General features: G+C 45.5%; 1 protein-coding gene across 5 annotated transcripts in view; it reads right to left on the reverse strand.

Moving 5' to 3' along the window:
• The window catches only part of LOC135919869 (E3 ubiquitin-protein ligase Arkadia), an 82,458-nt gene that overhangs the window by 19,209 nt on the left and 45,174 nt on the right, over nucleotides 1-18,075 (reverse strand). For all 5 annotated transcript variants that reach the window (XM_065453850.2, XM_065453851.2, XM_065453852.2 and 2 more), the window contains exons 11-14: nucleotides 14,105-14,169; nucleotides 10,353-10,751; nucleotides 6,247-6,376; nucleotides 93-203 (exon numbers count right to left, since the gene is read on the reverse strand). In XM_065453850.2, coding sequence (XP_065309922.2) covers nucleotides 93-203; nucleotides 6,247-6,376; nucleotides 10,353-10,751; nucleotides 14,105-14,169 — 705 coding nt within the window. The remainder of the gene's footprint in view (nucleotides 1-92; nucleotides 204-6,246; nucleotides 6,377-10,352; nucleotides 10,752-14,104; nucleotides 14,170-18,075) is intronic.

Raw genomic sequence — 18,075 nt, forward strand, 5'->3', positions numbered from 1 at the left:
AAGCCAGCTCTTCCACCAGCCTCTCAATTTCTGCTAAGCCAGTTCACAACAAACTTAGCCGAAGTTACTTGGACAAAAATGCGCACTCTCACCTGAACATGCCTTGAGAGCAGGGGCATGTAATGGGGCAGCGAGACGTACTGAGGAATATCAGACAGCGCCGAAATGGCATACAGGTCTGGGAACCTTTGAGAGACAGCAGCCTGCGCAGAGAAGGAAAAATGCAGATTAGTCACAAACACATTCACCCTGCTTAGGACGCATTTTTCAGAGTTTAAACCGGGATTCACACAGTCTGCACAGCACAGCACCCTCATGGCCTAGTTTGTGCCGATAACGTCACCTACAATCACAGCACTGGCTATTACAAGAAAAAAAATAGAGAAGAACGCAGTTGTGCCAGTTACAGATCGGAAATGCTCTCCCGGCAATGTGGGCTGGTGCTCTAAGTCTTTTGCAGCAGCCCACAGGGGTGTGCGAATAGCAATTTTTGAGGCAAAATTGAATACAAGTCGAATATGGCGGACTATAGTAATCCAGTGAAGCTCTGTTATACCTGAAGAGCGTACTATTCAAAATTTCGGCTGCAGCCTGTTGTCAAGTGGTGGAACTTCACAGATACCACTGTCTAACCCAAAGCAATTGCAAAAATGATGAAAGCATTGACATTAAAATAAGTAAGTACAACGACAGGAAGCCAGCCGGCCTGCTCCCTGAAGTGCCAGCCGCCCAGTACGAGCACTTCGCTTCCGCCGGGGACACAAACATCAGCTCTACTTTGTTTTTCAAACAACACAGTGGCCGGTAGAATAAACTGATGCCTTAATTTTATCGTTTGCATAAAGCTACGGCAGCTGTCAAACCTGTAGCACAAACGAAAGTTACAGCACCTGTGGCACCAGGCAAGTTAAACTGGGAGCCCACGTCTACTTTTTTAGTTGAAGTGGTGCAATGAGAAATAAAACATTCTCGAAGCGATGCATTTTGTGACCGTCAGCGGTTGTTCTTGAACTGCCACAAGCTGTGGCTTTGAAGTGGAGCTGGTTAGGCCTACTCGCACCCTCAGAACTTGCTCAGCACTAGACCGACAACGGTGTATGGCGGTGACCTGCTTGCGTGGTCAGCAAAGAAATTCTCCATTAGTCGGTGAGGCATTGCGAGGCATGCTATGTGGGTAACTTGATCCTGGTGTGTTCATTCGTTATGTGTGCAATTATACTTTGTTTACAGGCAGGTGCGTGGAAACCGGGGACACTGCCGCTCGTGCACGTGTCTCGTTTAGCAAGAAACAAGAACTGAGGGAATCTAGCCTAGCAATCAATCAATAGATTACTGGAAATTTTTTACTTGCTTCACTTTTTTTTACTAGTGGGCACCATTGGGTTTGCTTGCGGGTGGCTCACATGGCATACCTCGCTTTCGCTATGGCCAGGCGTCCCTGGGACAGTATTCTCTAACAATTGACTTCATCTTACATTCTTCTGACCCTTTGTCATTGGTTCGGACGTAGCTTGAGGCCGCCGCACCATGGTCTTTGGTGAGATTGGCTCCTCAGCGCAATACGAGATGAAAGTGGTCAATGAAATGTAATGTCTCAAAATTTTGGGCCCAGGGGAGGTATTCTGTAAGAGTGCATCTAGAGGACATGTCCATTTCGTCTGTTCTTGAAGTTCTGTTTGCCTGGGGTCGGCTGCACGTGTACAGCAGCCAGGCACCACAGCCTATCAGCACTTCAGCAGCAGACGAAATGGGCGTGTCCACTAGGTGGGCTCTTACAGAATACCTCCCCAGGTGTGTCAAGCACATTTAAAACCTAACAATAAGGTGGAAGAATTCTATTACATTTGTAAAAAATTAGTTATGCTAGTTTATCTATGTATTCAACAAAAATTCCACCAGAAACCCTCTCGGCATGAATGCTGACGTTAACACCACTAGCACTGAAGCAATGTAGTGACAGCCTGTTGCGACTGCCGAAACACGGCATGGATGGGGCTTGTACTGCTGTGGGGCGCCTGTTTCGTGCTTCCCTCTCGGGACACGCTGCGCTATCTAGGGGCACCACCACAAGCTTCACGTGTGGCACATGTATGAATGTATACCGAGACATGACTGTCTGAATATACATAGCGTGGGTGAGATTCCAACTGGCACCAAAAATTTTTTAAGGGATTTTTTTTTTTTTTTATTAAAGAGCGGCACATACCAGGTGGTGCAAGTTGGCGTCAAAGAGGTTCACTGAAGAGTGGCACACAACCAGTGACCCAAGTTGGTCCAACGGTTGGTTTCGAACCTGGTTCCCTCGGCACAGCAGCCAGATGCGCTACCCATTACACCATGGACTACCCCCACAGTGACCCAAGTTGGCGTGAAAGAGGTTAGATGCAGAGAGACAGACATACCACAAGCTGGACGAACTTCCCGAAGAATGCTAACTGCACTGAAAAACCATGTATGAAACTGCACACATAAAAATAAAAGTGTCATTTCATTGTCACATAAATTATGCAGATCATATGAACACCTTAGACCCCATGTGAAGCTAAGCTTTCGTGAAATGGTTACTCAAATGCTATATGTTCTAAGGAATGTTCCATTGTTCCCAATGTTCCCATGTTCCGAATATTCCCCCATTGCATTTCTGCGTCCTTGGCGCATAGGAACGTGGCTATTGTTCTCAAATTTCATCGCATGCATGGCCATATAGCGGTTCCGAGGGCCGCAAGGCAATCTTTTTATCTCCATGTTTACATTTGTACATCCCAGTGGGCATACATTGCAGTAAATGGCAACAATGGATATAACGGATTCACAGGTATAACAAAGTAATTACAGCTCCCCTTCAACTTCATTATAAGGAGGTTTGAGTGTATCAAGTAATGTTACAAATGAGGCATACTGATATTTAATTCAAAGAGACGTTCATACCACATTCAAAAATCGTACCAAACAATATCCACAGCTAAATGCCACGCCTTAACAAAATTTGTGGAAATGATTGCAATGTAGCTGGTAAAGTATGATTCCCTGTGCAACACAATGTGCTCCATTACAGTAGAACCCCATTGATACATTCCTCACTGTTGTATTTTCCTGGCTGCGACACGTCACATTTCTGTAGTTCCGACCACTCCCATATACAGTAAAACCTAGCCAATTCAGCCCTCGTTAATTAGGAAAATTGGATAATTCGGACTTGGTGCTCTGATACTGGAAGGGCTGTATGCTTTATTTAATGGCATCAAACTCTCGTTAATTCAGCCACATTTTGGTAGTTAATTTGGACAACCCTCAGAATGCAGCTAGTGAGGAGTGCCGCCGCAAGTGTGCGATGCGGTAGAACAAAAGCGGTGCCAGCATCCAGCCGAAACAAAGAGGCAAAGTCTGCACCACGATAGACATCAGCAGAAACCATGCGAGAACAACAGGAACAAACATTTCATTCCCACTCATGCCTTTATAGCTTATATATTTGCATTTACCACCACGCATAACCTGCACTGATCACTTGCCTTTAGAGCTGTGTGGTCACCATCCATGATTGCTTCAACAGCAACCATGGTTTCATCTGCAATGGTTCTGGCAAGCAGTAGTTTCATCTAGAGTCCGTGCAATGCACATGTAATGTCAAAGATGGTGGAAACTGCCGAGGATTAGAAGCGATTTACCAGCGGCCTGCATGCTGGCATCAAACCCACCGGCAACATCGCAGTGCTACTGCCGAACAGCTCATCGGTGAAATGATAATCGCAATGGGCGTGCAGTAATGAAAAGCATGTCTCGGACAAAGGCGCGAGTCGTGCGCCACAGCAGCTCTGTGAAGCAAGTCACGAGGCCTTTGCCACTGCGAACGCTAATCAGTCATGAGATATTGAGAATTTCAGTTTCTGCACTGCTGTTGTGCCAAAAAGAAACAGGACTTGCTGATTCATTCAGTAATTAAATGTGCGATGTAGTAAGCACATGTTTGTTATCTTCACGGCGTTAGGTTAGGTTAGGTTAACAATTAACAAGGTTTTACTAAATTCATCTTCTTATGTATGTTGCCACTCCGTAGTGTTCCCACGTCTTACGCTGCACTTAAATGTGGCAGTCACATAAATTTAGCTGCGCAGAAAGAAATTCACTCTAGCACATGGTAACAGGTGACCGGTACGTTGCAACAAGCGACTGAGATTGCACAAACCAAATGTTGCACAAGCGTCGGGAGAAAACGAACACAGCGCTTTTTGCGAAGCACCCGGAAAAAGTGTGCATCGGTTAAAACCTACCGGGAACCACGCACACTGGGCCAAATCCACCGAGTGCAGGGCTACATTTATTTTGGGGCCTTAGTCAGCTTCGCCGCTATAGGGCCGTGTTATGAGGTGAAGCATATCAAGAGTGGAAAGGGACCGCTGTCACAAAAAATTTTAGGTGTCCCTTAATTATGCACGCGCACGCTCTGTCCTCAATCACGATATGAACACCAAAACATCTAATAACTGTACTGGCAGCCATTCAAAGCTGTTTCTGACATTGCTGTGGTGATTTATGCCCTTCCTCACTGTTACATTTCCCAGCTCTTATGTTCTTTTTCCATGGTTTTTTTTCAGAAAAATCAGAGGACACCTATGCACTTCTCACGAGTTGTGAATGCAAAAGCATTAATGTCCACTTGAACACCTCTGAGCAGTCCTTCGAGTTATGAACTCCTCACGGGCAAGCGAGCTCACTGAGACATTTGGCACATTTTGATTTGGTCTTACCGAGACGCAGTTAGAATGCAGGTGACAGCTTGCGCGAACAAGGAGCGTGCGGATAACACAGGCTTCTGGGAGATTGACGCGACGTCACGCCGATGGCCTCTCCCCTCTCGCAACACATGGCACGCAACTGTGGCAGCAGGTGTTCCCTTTTGCCTGCTCTAGTCCGTCGAGTCGCGCTAGTGACATGGCATTGAAGTCGACGGTAATTTAGGTGCCGCTTCGCTGCTGCAGACGCCGGCTTTCTCACTCGATGAGTCATTTGACGCTTTCGCACCAAAACATATCAATGGGGTTCTACTGTGTCTTAGCCTATTATTTATGTGCACTATTACTGTATTGCTGCTTTTGTGCCGTGTTTGATCGAGCAGAGCGAACTACATACAGTATTCGAAAAATATTGGACTTTGCAAATAGTGACCATTCAGTGCGAGGACAGAATTTAATAAGACGATAATCAATTTGCTATTAGAGAGTTCTAAACATTCGCACACCCCTACCAGCACATGACAAGCCCTACACCATCAAAGACCAAGTAGCACAAGAATACAAGGTCTCTTCATGCTGCAATCCTTCACAATACATGCCTAAACTACCCACCTCCAAGAAATATGTTTTCCATTTTTCTTTACCTTTTTTCTTTCCTACTACTGCCACTGCTCCTTCAAGATAGAAAAATTGTTTATTTACTGTTTTCTAGAAAGGCTAGACAGAAATAATCAACTTTCAGCCAAATGAATTATTTTAAAAGGCACCTTTTGCAGAGTAAGAAGGTGCATGACTCAAAAAAGTGCATGCGCACAAAAAACACAAAGAAGCATTGGAGGGATGAAGCAAATATTACAAGCACCACAGCTCGAATAATTTTTATTACCTGGTGAAGAGAATGCACGTGTGTCCACTGAATATTTAATTGACTGATTGACTGGTTGAATTTGGTGCGTACTTACAAAGTTACATTAGCAAATAGCAGATCATCATTATCACCCTATTTTATGTCCACTGCAGGACGAAGGCCTCTCTTGGCGATCTCCAATTACCCCTATCCTGCACCAACCGATTCCGCCTAGCACCCACGAATTCCCTAATTTCATAGCAGATACTAAGTGCCTTTGTGAAGCCGTACATTCATGTTTGCAGTAGAGTGGTATCGTGCCATCATCTAGCATGCGCTTGGATAAAAATGGCTGTTGCCTCCGGGATGTTGGCGAGGTAAATTTATTGAGGCTTTGAGGCTTATTCTACATTTTCTCCGTCAGACAACACACAAAATGCATTAGAGCAGTTGACATGAACAGGTACAGGCTCTAAGCCTAAATTGCTACTGCAAGCAAAATTTTGAGTGACATCTCTGAGGCACATATGACATGCGAGGCTTCAGACAAGAAGTTTCAAGGACCAGTGCAAACATTAAGCATATCTTGCGGTAAAACATGATGTCGGCGCAGTTGGACAGTAAACGACATGCTAGCATACTGAAACAAGAAACCGGAGCACTAACCACACTAGGTGGCAGGGCCAAGGTAAGGGGCGAGAAGGAGTGGATCTGTGGTGGTGTCGGCGGGTGGTGGTAATGGTGCTGGTGGATGTGGTGATGCAGATGAGCATGGCCCCCACTTGCCTCTCCAGCACTGTAATGGAAAGAAACAAGTGAAGACCCACCACAACAGCACTCACAGAATCGACTATCCTCGGCCTAGTATTCAAAGAGTGACACTAAGTTACCAAATTGGACTGATGAAGTATTGCTCAAAGGATCATTTTCATGCCAGTTGACAGGATATAGGTATATTACAGGGGGAAACAAAGGCCAATGAACGCTACCTAGACAGCGCCTTACAACTTCCAATGCATAACCGAAATTTCCAATGCAGCCTGGTGAGGTGCCCTTTAAGGGAATGCTAGAGAGGAATATTAGGTTAAGCTGAGCTAGTAAACTACACTTATGGAATACCAGAACCATCAGTCTTACCATTAGTAGAGTGTCGGGAAACCTTAATGACACAAAAATGAAAGACACGCTCGCAGTTTCGCCAACAAGCTCCATGTCACAGCATGGGATATAGGTGGCATCTACTCATGACTAACTAATAGCGTACAGTCAAAGCTCGATATAAAGAAGCTGTACTTGCAGCAAAAAACTTTGTTAAATCATGAATTTCATTACAGTCGCCGACCGTTTATTCGGACCCCATGGGGACTGCGGAAATGTCCAAATAAACAGGTGTCCAAAAAAGCAGACTAAGAAAAAAAAATGAAATCCTTTATTTCCACGCACTTATTCGGGCTCGGCAGTAGGCTTGAAGAAATCATGAATGCGCCGTTGCACGCTGTTCCGTTTACGCACAATCAGATATGCCTGAATCTCGGAGGGTTGTACGGTCACTACAGGTGGCTGAAAGCACAGTCCCTGCTTGTACATGCTCCGCATGCGACGGCGGCGTAGCACATGGTGCGTCATCTTCCAACTCAAGAGTCATCGTCCGGCGGTGCAGCAGAAACCTGACGAATGATCTCGCCGTCATCGAGTTCTGCGCATGTCAGTACAGCAGCGTGAGCACCTGTGAAACTGTCAAATGAGACGGTGTCCGGAACCCCTGCACAGGTCTCGGCAGAACATTTTCGGCGTCAGTAGCGTGCACATCGGAAGGCGACAAATCCTAGCCTCCCGGCACCCGCTTGCCGGCATTCCCCAGCGCAGTCTGCGCGGGCACTGTCGGTGCCATTAGAGACTTGACGCGATGTTTCCGTATGCCGCGTTGGATCACCGGAACCTCGACACAGCCCACAAAGCAAACACCACCGTGCCGACACCAGTCACACAAACGAAAAAACGTGGCCTGCTCGCAGCGTCGTGCGCGAAGAAACAAATCTGCTGCTGGATTTTCTTGACATGGCTTACTAAGCTGAAACTGGAACTGCTGCAGAGCCACTCTATCGAACCAGGCAGAAACGATGATGATGAGCGGGGATTTCCAGTAGCGCCACTTCGTGGGGCAGCAAGGAAGCTTCGTTCAAAACAAAAATGGAGTTCAGCAAGTCGAACCATGCACCGGTCAGAGTCGGTGCATGGTGCTCTCGACCGAGTTGGCTCAAGGAGTGTCCGAAAAATCAGAGAGGTTGCAAGGTGTCCGAACTTTTGGCAGTTGTTATACATTATGGTCTATGGGGAGAATGGCGGTGCTGCGAAGCTGACCGAATAATCGGGCATGTCCGAATATTTTGAGTCCAGAAAATCGGTCGGTGACTGTATTTCAAGGACAGCTTCACAATTTTCCAGAGCATTCCTGGTGGATAGTATCATGCTAGCAAGCACTTTTAAACAAATTGCAAGACGCCAGGCCCTAATAACGCCGTTATGAGCACCAGCATGTGCAGGGCAGATCGCGTCGAGATCAATGCATCAATGTGGCTCAATGTGGCATTACACATTGTGTAATGCCACATTAACGTAATGTAGTGCAACACATAGTGGTGCATTAAACAGCACCGTAAATCTTGGATGCCACGGTCTACTGCATCAAGTGCCCGCAGCCATCATCAGAAGGCGGCCACAAATTGAACACAAAAGTGTAATACGAATATTCGTCCTGTGAAACCAAAAAGAAAGTCACCCTTTCACCAAGAAGGCTAAGCATTGACAGTGATAGCAGAGAGACAACTGCACGAAGTAAGTTTCTTAGTTTTATCAGTGCCACGCGCACTCAAACAAACATGAAGAGATCTCACTCGGTGACCACGAACTTGTCGTCACAAAGCCAGCACACGCATCGCACCATATCTCGGGAACTGGAGATCTCTTGACTGCCACGCCAATGTGCAGAAACGTAATGCACATCACAGCACAAACCGTCTCAGCTAGCCCCTTTGCACTTGTGGCAGATTACCTCCAAGATGCAGGAGACACGTGTGATAGGGGAGACGGCACATAGACACGCGTTCCTGCCCCCTACCCCTAGCGCATGCTTGATCACATTACCCCTCTGTCCCCCATCATCCTTGCGCAGATGGAATCATCAACTCTTGTGTTTCTCCGACCGGTGCGAGCTGCAGCACACCCCATGGCTCCCGCAAGCTGTTTACCAACACAAGAATGGCGCAGTGATGTTTCCTGCCTACAGCGGCACGGCGTGCACACTTCGAAAAAAGTATTTATCAGGCAGAAGAACGCTTGAAATAACTTCTCTTTCAGGCAACATCTTTATTGTTTCTTTTTTTTTGCTACATTTACTAGCTATACATGCTCCAAGTACAAGCTTGAAATGGCCAAGAACTTCGTTACACTGAAACTGCGTCGAGAAATTACTCCATTATATTGCAAAAACAAAATACACAGTTTTCAATGGAACTAAAATCAAAAAGCAAAAATAGTTTCGTTACATCAGAAATTTCTATAAATTAAGGTTTGACTGTATAGATAAACTAAGATTACGTTGTATTCCGATAACTGAATGTCATTCTTTGGTATCTCATTAGAAGGCGATACAGTCGCCGACTGATTCTTCGGACTCCAAAAATTCGGACATGTTCAATTATTCGGTCTGCTTCGTGGCACCGCCATTCTCCCCATAGACCATAATGCTGAAATGCCAGACAACTGCCGAAAGTTCGGACACCCTGCAACCTCTCATATGATTTTTCGGACACTCCTTGAGCCAATTCGATCGAGAGCACCATGCACAGAGTCTGACCGGTGCATGGTTCAGCTTGCTGAATGCCATTTTTGTTTTGAACAGAGCCTCCTTGGTGCCCCACAAAGCGGCACTACTGCAAATCCTCGCTCATCATCGTTGTTTCTGCCTGGTTCGTGGCCACAGCAGTTCCGATCTCAGCTTAGTCTAAGCCATGTCAAGACAATCCAGCAGCCGATTTGTTTCTTTCTTTGTGCATGACGCTGAGAGTAGGCTATATTATTCGTTTGAGCGACTGGTGTCGGTGTGACGGCGTGGTGATGTTTGCGCTGTGTGCTGTGTCGAGGTTGCGGTGATCCAAAGCCGCATATGGAAACACCGTGTCAAGTGTCTAATGGTGCCGACAGTGCCCGCGCAGACTGCACTGGGGAGTGCCAGCAAGCGGGTGCCGGGAGCCTTCTGATGTGCTCCCTACTGACGCCGAAAATGTTCTGCCGAGACCTGCGCAGTTGTTGCATTGCGATTCTGGACACAGTCTCATTTGACAGTTTCACAGGTGCTGACACTGCTGTACTGACATGCGCAGAACTCGATGACGGCGAGATCATTTGTCAACTTTCTGCTGCACCGCCCGACGATGACTCCGAGTCGGAAAATGAAGCACTATGTGCTACGCTGCCGTTGCATGCGGAGCGTGTACAAGCAGTGACTGTGCTTTCAGCCACCTATAGTGACCGTATGACCCTCACCGAGATTCAGGCTTACCTGATTGCGCATAAACTGAACAGTGTGCAACAGCACATTCACGACTTCTTCAAGCCTACTACCAAGCCCGAATATGTGCATGGAAGTGAAGGAATTCTTTTTTTTTTTTCTTCTTAATCTGCTTTTTCGGACACCTGTTTATTCGGACATTTCCGCAGTCCCCGTGAGGTCCGAGTAAACGGTCGGCAACTGTATATAGATGGCAGCTTACCCAGTGGGGGATGCGAAGACCATCTCAGCCTCAACACTGGGGTCCAGCACAACCGCCTCGCTGGCCACCTGAACCGGGGGCGGACTCAGTGTCGCCTGGCATCCCCCGCTGCTCTCCGCAGACGAGGAAGAGGCCGCCCCCCGGGCGCCGTGTCCCTCGGGGACAGGCTGGGGAACCACCGTCGTGTCCCTCGTGCTCTGTGCCACCAGGAGTGCCCCCCGCTCTGGATTGGTGCACACGTACAGGCTCTCAGGTGGCGCCGATGGTGCCACGGCGGGAATAGGAGGGGCGGCGACAGCAGCTGCAGCTGCAGCAACGGCGGCGGCAGCGCCTGCCGCCAGCCCTGCAGCTGCCCGCTGGGCTTCCATCATGCGTTGCAGAGCTAGCGCCTCTTGCTGCCTGCGAGGTCGGCGCGAGAGGATGTCAAGGCTTCCATTCTCTTCGCTCACTGGCACGTGTGTGCAAAGGTGTGCGTGTACAAAAACACGTCCATGTTAAAAGCCAAATGCAACAAAATTTTGGGCCATGTAAAAACTCTATATTCAGATAGTGTACTACAGAGCAGCCTTAGCGCAAAATTTTATGCTCGAAGAATGGGGGGAAAGCGTAACAATGGCTTGGAAAAGCGGGCATTTTTGGTACCGAAACCGGGAAAAGAAGTAACGCCGCCATTACGACTCCGCTGATTCGCAGCGACGCTCATCAAGAGAATGCACATATGGACCTTGAAGATCGATAGACTGTTCTTAGAACTCTGAATTCAAACAGATTATCGGGAACCGAATCAAGCTAACAGACAATGAAGCCTACAGAGGAAAGCACAGGAGAAATTACAACCACGTTTTCTACATTGAAATGTAGAAGTAATAATGAAAAAGGAAATGAAAGTTCAAGAACAAGACAATCTGCCACCGCTGGGAGGAAGCGCCAACGAAATGCAGCCGCTATGGCTGCGACCAAACCCGCGACACTGAGCTCGGCAGCACAACACCACAGCCCTCAGGTCATGGCGGCGATTATGGAATGGCATGTGCAGAATGTCCTGACAGCCACAGACATCACATAGTAGTACATGAATTTAGTCGCAGAAAACTGGCCACTGCATCACACGCAAGTCGTGTAGGCAGCTCCTACTGGTGTCAAGATAGATCTTTTCCTCTGCTTTCATTTCCCCTTTCATTATGATTTTCAACCTTCAACTAACAAAACAGTTAATTTCCCATATGCTTCTCTGACTGTGTATTAGGTTCATTCAGTCAGCCCCCTGAAGGCTCATTAAGGCGGGATGAGGGTCACGAAAACTTTTGTTTATTTTTCGACATATGGTTGCATAAATGTTTTGTGCAGATATATTGTAGAATGCCGATTTCAAATATCTCACTTGGAAGAAAAGATATGACAGAATACAATAGTCCTCATTAGGTCATTTCTTATGGGTCTTTGTAGTAATTTTTCATGAAAACAAAGTGTTTTTAAGAACATTTAAGAATATGCAAACATTTCCAAAGGCCCACTGCACATCCTAAAGCTAAGCAAATACAAATAAAGTAATTGTGATTATCACAAATACCAAAGTTTGGAACAAAAAACCATGTGGCAGTAATTAGCTTACATTTGATCTACTTAATGATCTGTCACATTTAAGAAAAAACGGAAAGCTTTAGAATGTAGCTGTGATATTACAAAAAAAAATGATACCTAGTTCACTGAAATCAGTTGATGCAAACGTTACCAAAACTTCCGTAAGGCAAAAGCACTTGACAAAAAGAAGAAAGTAGAGAAAATTGCATTTAAAGATTTACTGCCACTACCTCTTTTATCTATTGAGCATACGTAAAACCTTTAGGCTCTAGCATGTTGCCCAGGTGTTGCTGAGCACAAGAACACCAAAGTTACTGAAATCGATTCATGAAAACTTTATCAAACCTGTCGTAAGGCAAAGGCACTTAATGAAAAAACACATCCAGAAAGCCACTTTCATGTTTTCAGTTTCAAGCTTCGCCACTTAAAACGGAACTGCTGCTTAAACGGAACACCAGCCTCGTGATTGGTTGGTTTTGCATTCATGCAATGCTCTTGGAACACGAAACTTTCAGGACGTATCTAATCTTGTGTGCTGCTTATAAATATGCGATTAAGTTTTTTCTAAGGTCAACAAAAAAAGTAGTTACGATTTTTCTTGTGTTATATTGCCATACGACTTGCAAAAAATGTACTGCAACAGGATAGCTAAAAGTAAGCAGGTATGTTCCTGGATGTTCAAATACTCCAAGGATGTTGGTATCTGTACTTTAGCCAAAGTTATGAAATTCTAAAGTTGCATGCAGCTTTACAAATGTGAACTCTTGTTGGTGATTTCTACAGGATTTCAAAATATTTGACGGTCCTAAGACACTATATTATAGTTTTTTGCACTCTCTGCCTCCCCTGCATTCAGGAAAAAAAAACAATGACATTAAGTGAATGAGTAGAAGGGACACAGTGCTGGTCCCAACATCTGAGACTTTAAAAAAGCTATACTTGAGAAAAACAGAAAAACTAGAAAAAAAGAACAGGAAGAATATAAAATTCAAGCTTCAAAACTGGGGAATAATAATTACAGTATAATTAAAAACGCAAAATTATTCCGCTGATGCAGACATTAGGCGCACATATAGGCTCCTATAACAGAATCTGGAATGCACCAGCAAGAACCCGTGTACGCGCGAGAGGCACGGGAATGGGCATCAGCGGTCTCCAAACTAAACCTACACATGGGGACAGTGGGCAATCGTTAGCTTCGTTGCTGGTTATTGCCGATGCAGTACGAGACTGCGCGACGCAGTGACTTATGTCCGGCGCAATCTTGTCGGCTCGTCTGAGCCTTTGGATAACTGCCTCCTCTTTCTTGCCATAGGAAGCAGAGAATGCTTGCGCGTCGCTTTTCGTGGTCACATGATCGGTTTCAAACTTTTTTTTAGAGAAAGTCGATTTGCTGCTTATGTTCGTAACACGATGAACAAAGAAACGGTGTATCAGCGATTTTCGAAGCAACCCACTGCCAGGACTAGCAAACAAGCTCGTCTGCTAGGCCTAGTTGCCATAGCAACAGCCAATCAGAAGGTGCCTCTCAGCGTGTTGATGCACTGAGCCAATATGAAGGCCGCATGCATCGCGAGCTTCGTCAGACCAGCGCCTGATTGTTTTACATTTGCACTTTTTCCATGCGGCCATTGTCGGCAAGGACGCGGGGAAATGAAAGGGGGTACCTTGAGCTTTCAAACGATATCAAAATGGCGGCGCTCAGTGGCGGGACAGACGAGAAACAGCTGCGTGAACACCGGTGTTTCTGCGCAATTTTGGGGTCGTTTCTCGCTGTCCACGCTGACAAAATCATTTTTCTTTTTCGGACACTTAGGGTGCATTTCGGGCCAAATCAGTTTGATACGGTGTAGATTAGGCATTACAGATGCCAAAACAAGTAGTTCTGAAAAATCTTCGTTTGTCTTTTTCTCATTTTTTGGTTTTTAAGACCCGCGTCTCCCCTTAAATGTGCGAAGGCCAGGAAGCTTAAAAACCCTCAAGCTGTCTCAGTGATCAAAAAAAGCCTTATGGGTGGTACGTGCTTTACAGCGCAAAGCAGGAATGCTCCAGCGAACAGAGTCAAAAGCATAACACTGGTAGGGTAGCACTGTTGTGCGACACGCTTCGAATGGTTCCCGTGGACATGCAGAGAGACACACGGAGATAAAGAAGAATGCCGTGACCCTTACCTCTGCATGTACAGGGTGTGCTGGTACATGCACCGCCTCTGCATCTCTTGCATTCTCTGCTGACTCTGAAAGAAGCCACAACAATGCCAGGCAATACTTGAAGATAAACGTACAAAGACAAAAGGAAGCAGGGCTCAATTAAGTATGTTTTACCAATTAAAACAGACTTCCTTGACATGGATTTCATGAGACCAGAAAAAAGTGCTGCCACTGTTGTAAACGTGCAAAAAAAAAAAAGATCCCTCCTCGAAAAGGTCCTAGCATAAGTATACCCATTTAGCCCATAAAGCACAAAATTTCAGAATGCTGAGTATAGCAGCACCTAGAATCCCTTAGTCATAAATTATGGACATTTGGTATACATGTAAAGGCCACACAATTTGATCCCACAGCAATGTGTGTGACACAAAAAAAAAAGTGCATTATGATGACTTCCACAGTTTCTAATAAGCCCTTATAGTTAAGAGAACAGTTGAATTTAATATAAGCATAACAAAAGTAATGCTTCTATTTTTTTTACTTTTTATAGAATTTAGTCACTGACTCAAAGCCTACGCATAATTCTATTGGCTGCAGCATAATATCAATTTATAAAGAAAAATAAAACTGCCTCTTGACCAGCGCCAGGGGTGAGACTGCCCCAAGTCATTTTGGAGCAATTTTTGGAGCAAGTAAAATTGCGTTTTGGAGCAGGCCAATCTGAACTTTGGTGGAATATCATCATCAGCATCATCATCATCATCAGCCTGCTTACGCCCACTGCAGGGCAAAGGCCTCTGCCATACTTCTCCAACTACCCCGGTCATGTACTAATTGTGGCCATGTCGTCCCTGCAAACTTCTTAATCACATCCGTCCACCTAACTTTCTGCCGCCCCCTGCTACGCTTCCCTTCCCTTGGAATCCAGTCCGTAACCCTCAATGACCACCGGTTATCTTCCCTCCTCATTACATGTCCTGCCCATGCCCATTTCTTTTTTCGATTTCAACTAAGATGTCATTAACTCACATTTGTTCCCTCACCCAATCTGCTCTTTTCTTTACACCGTTACACCCATCATTCTTCTTTCCATAGCTCGTTGCAACAACCTCAATTTAAGTAGGACCCTTTTCGTAAGCCTCCAGGTTTCTGCCCCATAGGTGAGTACTGGTAAGACGCAGCTATTATACACTTTCCTCTTGAGGGATAATGGCAACCTGCTGTTCATGATCTCAGAATGCCTGCCAAATGTACCCCAGCCCATTCTTATTCTTCTGATTATTTCCGTCTCATGATCTGGATCCGTGGTCACTACCTGCCCTAAGTAGATGTATTCCCTTATTACTTCCAGTGCCTCGCTACCTATTGTAAATTGCTGTTCTCTTCTGAGACAAACATTACTTTAGTTTTCTGCAGATGAATTTTTAGACCCACTCTTCTGCTTTGCCTCTATGAATATGAAATATGGCAGTACACTTCAAAACCATGATGAAACAGAATAACCTAACACGAGCACTCTACTGCAGCTGTCTTAAGCAACGTCTTAAGCTGAATTTTGAAGCTAATTACAGAAACCCTGATACTGAAACCGTCTAGTGCATGCAAATTTTGGTAACAATGCATGTAAATATTTAATTAGTGGTAGCAATCACAAAAAGCATGCATTCTGCAATAGCGAGTCCAAAATTTCGAAAAGTATCCCGAGATATTTCTTCATAAGTACACTTTTCTTTAATGTCCCGACAGTGTGGGTGAAAAGTGCCTGGAAATGCACTTCACAAACAGGTCGTACGGAGAAGCCATAATTATGAACTCCTGTGGTTTATTGAATGCCATTTATACATTATAGACCAGGGCCATTCCAAAGCACCTAATGCTTAACTTTTTTGTATAATGTGAAACTATTCCAATCTGTTTTTTATCCCAAATCTACCGTTAGCCCTTCGCGATAGCTAAAGATGGCTCAGGCCTCACCTATAAGGGCATAAAAACAGAATGGAATAGTTTTACATTATACCGGCCTTGGGAAGAGACACCCACCCGCTGAACCCACTGCAGCACGCGCCTCCCCTATAAAAAGCTTTACATTAAAGGAGGCAAGTCGCTTGCGTCCCTTGATCTAGAATTCTCTATCATCTACCGTATCTACTCGCATAATGATCACACTTTTTTGTCAAAAAGATTGCCGCAATTTCAGGAGTGCTATCATTACGCAAGTTAAATTTTCCGCAAAAAGAAAACATTTTTTTTTTTCATCCCGCATTTCCTGCATGGTGACAACAGGTCAACAAACGGGCGACTGCCGCTGTAACAGTGCGGGACACCAACACAAAAATGGCGGCCGGTGGAGCACGCCAAACTCGATTTTTTTTTAAACAGTTTCTTCTGCATCAGTAATAAATAATATCGTTAATATCGGCAAGTCTGTGGCATTGACAGAGCCATGTCCACTTTGAGGGGACAGAAACAGAGATGGGCGTGCTTAACTGCCAGTGACATAGAAACGCACGGCGGGTACGCTGCGGAAACTGCGGCATTTGTCTTCACTACTATCCTAATACAGCACGTTTCCGCTAAGGGTGGGCAAATATCTTAGCTGTGTTACAAGCGTCGGCGTATAAATAGGGTACATTTCTAATGTATGAGTGTAAACGTGGCTACTATTGTTGCTGTTCGCGATTTGTTGCGTGCCCACAAGTGCAGACGAGAGGAATCGAAAGGCACCTTTTTTGTTATTGTTGTTTACAACCATTATAAAGCCTACAAATAAGAAAGCCAAGGCATGTTTGGTTGTAGCCTATTTTTCTCTTATTTTTTTTTTTTTCATGGAAGTGCGGAAAGTGATGAAAGGAATAAAATGGGGCATCTGCTTAAACATGTTTGGTGCTTGCAGACCACTTCGTATGTCTTCAAGTGTCGTTGGCGTAGCATTCGACAGCATTCGACAGATGGTAAGCGCGATCATCATCATTAGCTAGACCTGGTACACGACATATCGCTGCGGCAAGTTCAGGGTGCGACCCATACACGGGAAAGAAAAAAAACGAATTTTGATGACAAAATTTTTACGGCAAAATTCAGGGGTGCAATCAATACGCGAGTGTGATCATTATGGAAGGAAATACGGTAGTTGACTTGCAGTGCCCTATGCCTACTTTTTGTCATTTTGCGCCTCAACTGGGGAGCACCACACCGCTTGGCCCTCTCAACCGTATTCTAGCACACTCTGAATACAGTCACCCTGGTCATTCCAAATAGCAGTGACGGCAGCCAGGAGTGGCCAGGTGCACGCCGTCTGCTTGCCAGAAGCTCCGAAAAGTCCAGTGTTATAAGTGTAATAAATATGGAAAACTGTGTGGGAGGTGCCGATGTGCAGTGTGACGGTGTGCGACGGCTACACTCTTTTTTTTCGGAGAACAAATCCATTCACTGTATGCAGCACAGCCTCTCTGGGAGCATGCATTTCGAAGCCATTCTGGCACACCTTGGCACACTTTTTGGTCAATTTCCTGTGTTTGGCGCAGGAATTAACGTTTGTACCAAACGGCGCAATTGGCGCAGGAGTCCCACCCCTGCAGTGCTCGTCACGCTGGTGAGCCTCTGCAGTGGTGGGCCAAGCCAACTTAGTTTAGGATTTGAAGAATTTTTGGAGCCGGATAAATGTTCTGGAGCAGTTTAGGAGCAGCCACCCCAGCATTTTGGAGTAGTTTCGGAGCAGAAAAATTGGACTTTTTGGAACACTTGGAGTAGTAACCTGTAGCCATTTGGCGAACCTTGTTTTTACTGTGCAATCAGCGAGTGCTGCAAGACACAAAGCCAACAACGACCAAATAATCTTGCCTTCCCACAGACGATATAACCTGCACAGTTTTTTTTTTTTTTTCCAGGGTGTTGCAATTGGGGGTGCGGCTTTTATGTAGAAAAATGTATATTCGTTTGTTTTGAAAATTATGAATACAGTAGAACCCCGCTGTTACGTTCCTCACTGCTGC

Source organism: Dermacentor albipictus, chromosome 4, assembly GCF_038994185.2.
Source record: "Dermacentor albipictus isolate Rhodes 1998 colony chromosome 4, USDA_Dalb.pri_finalv2, whole genome shotgun sequence".
Lineage (NCBI taxonomy): Eukaryota > Metazoa > Arthropoda > Arachnida > Ixodida > Ixodidae > Dermacentor > Dermacentor albipictus.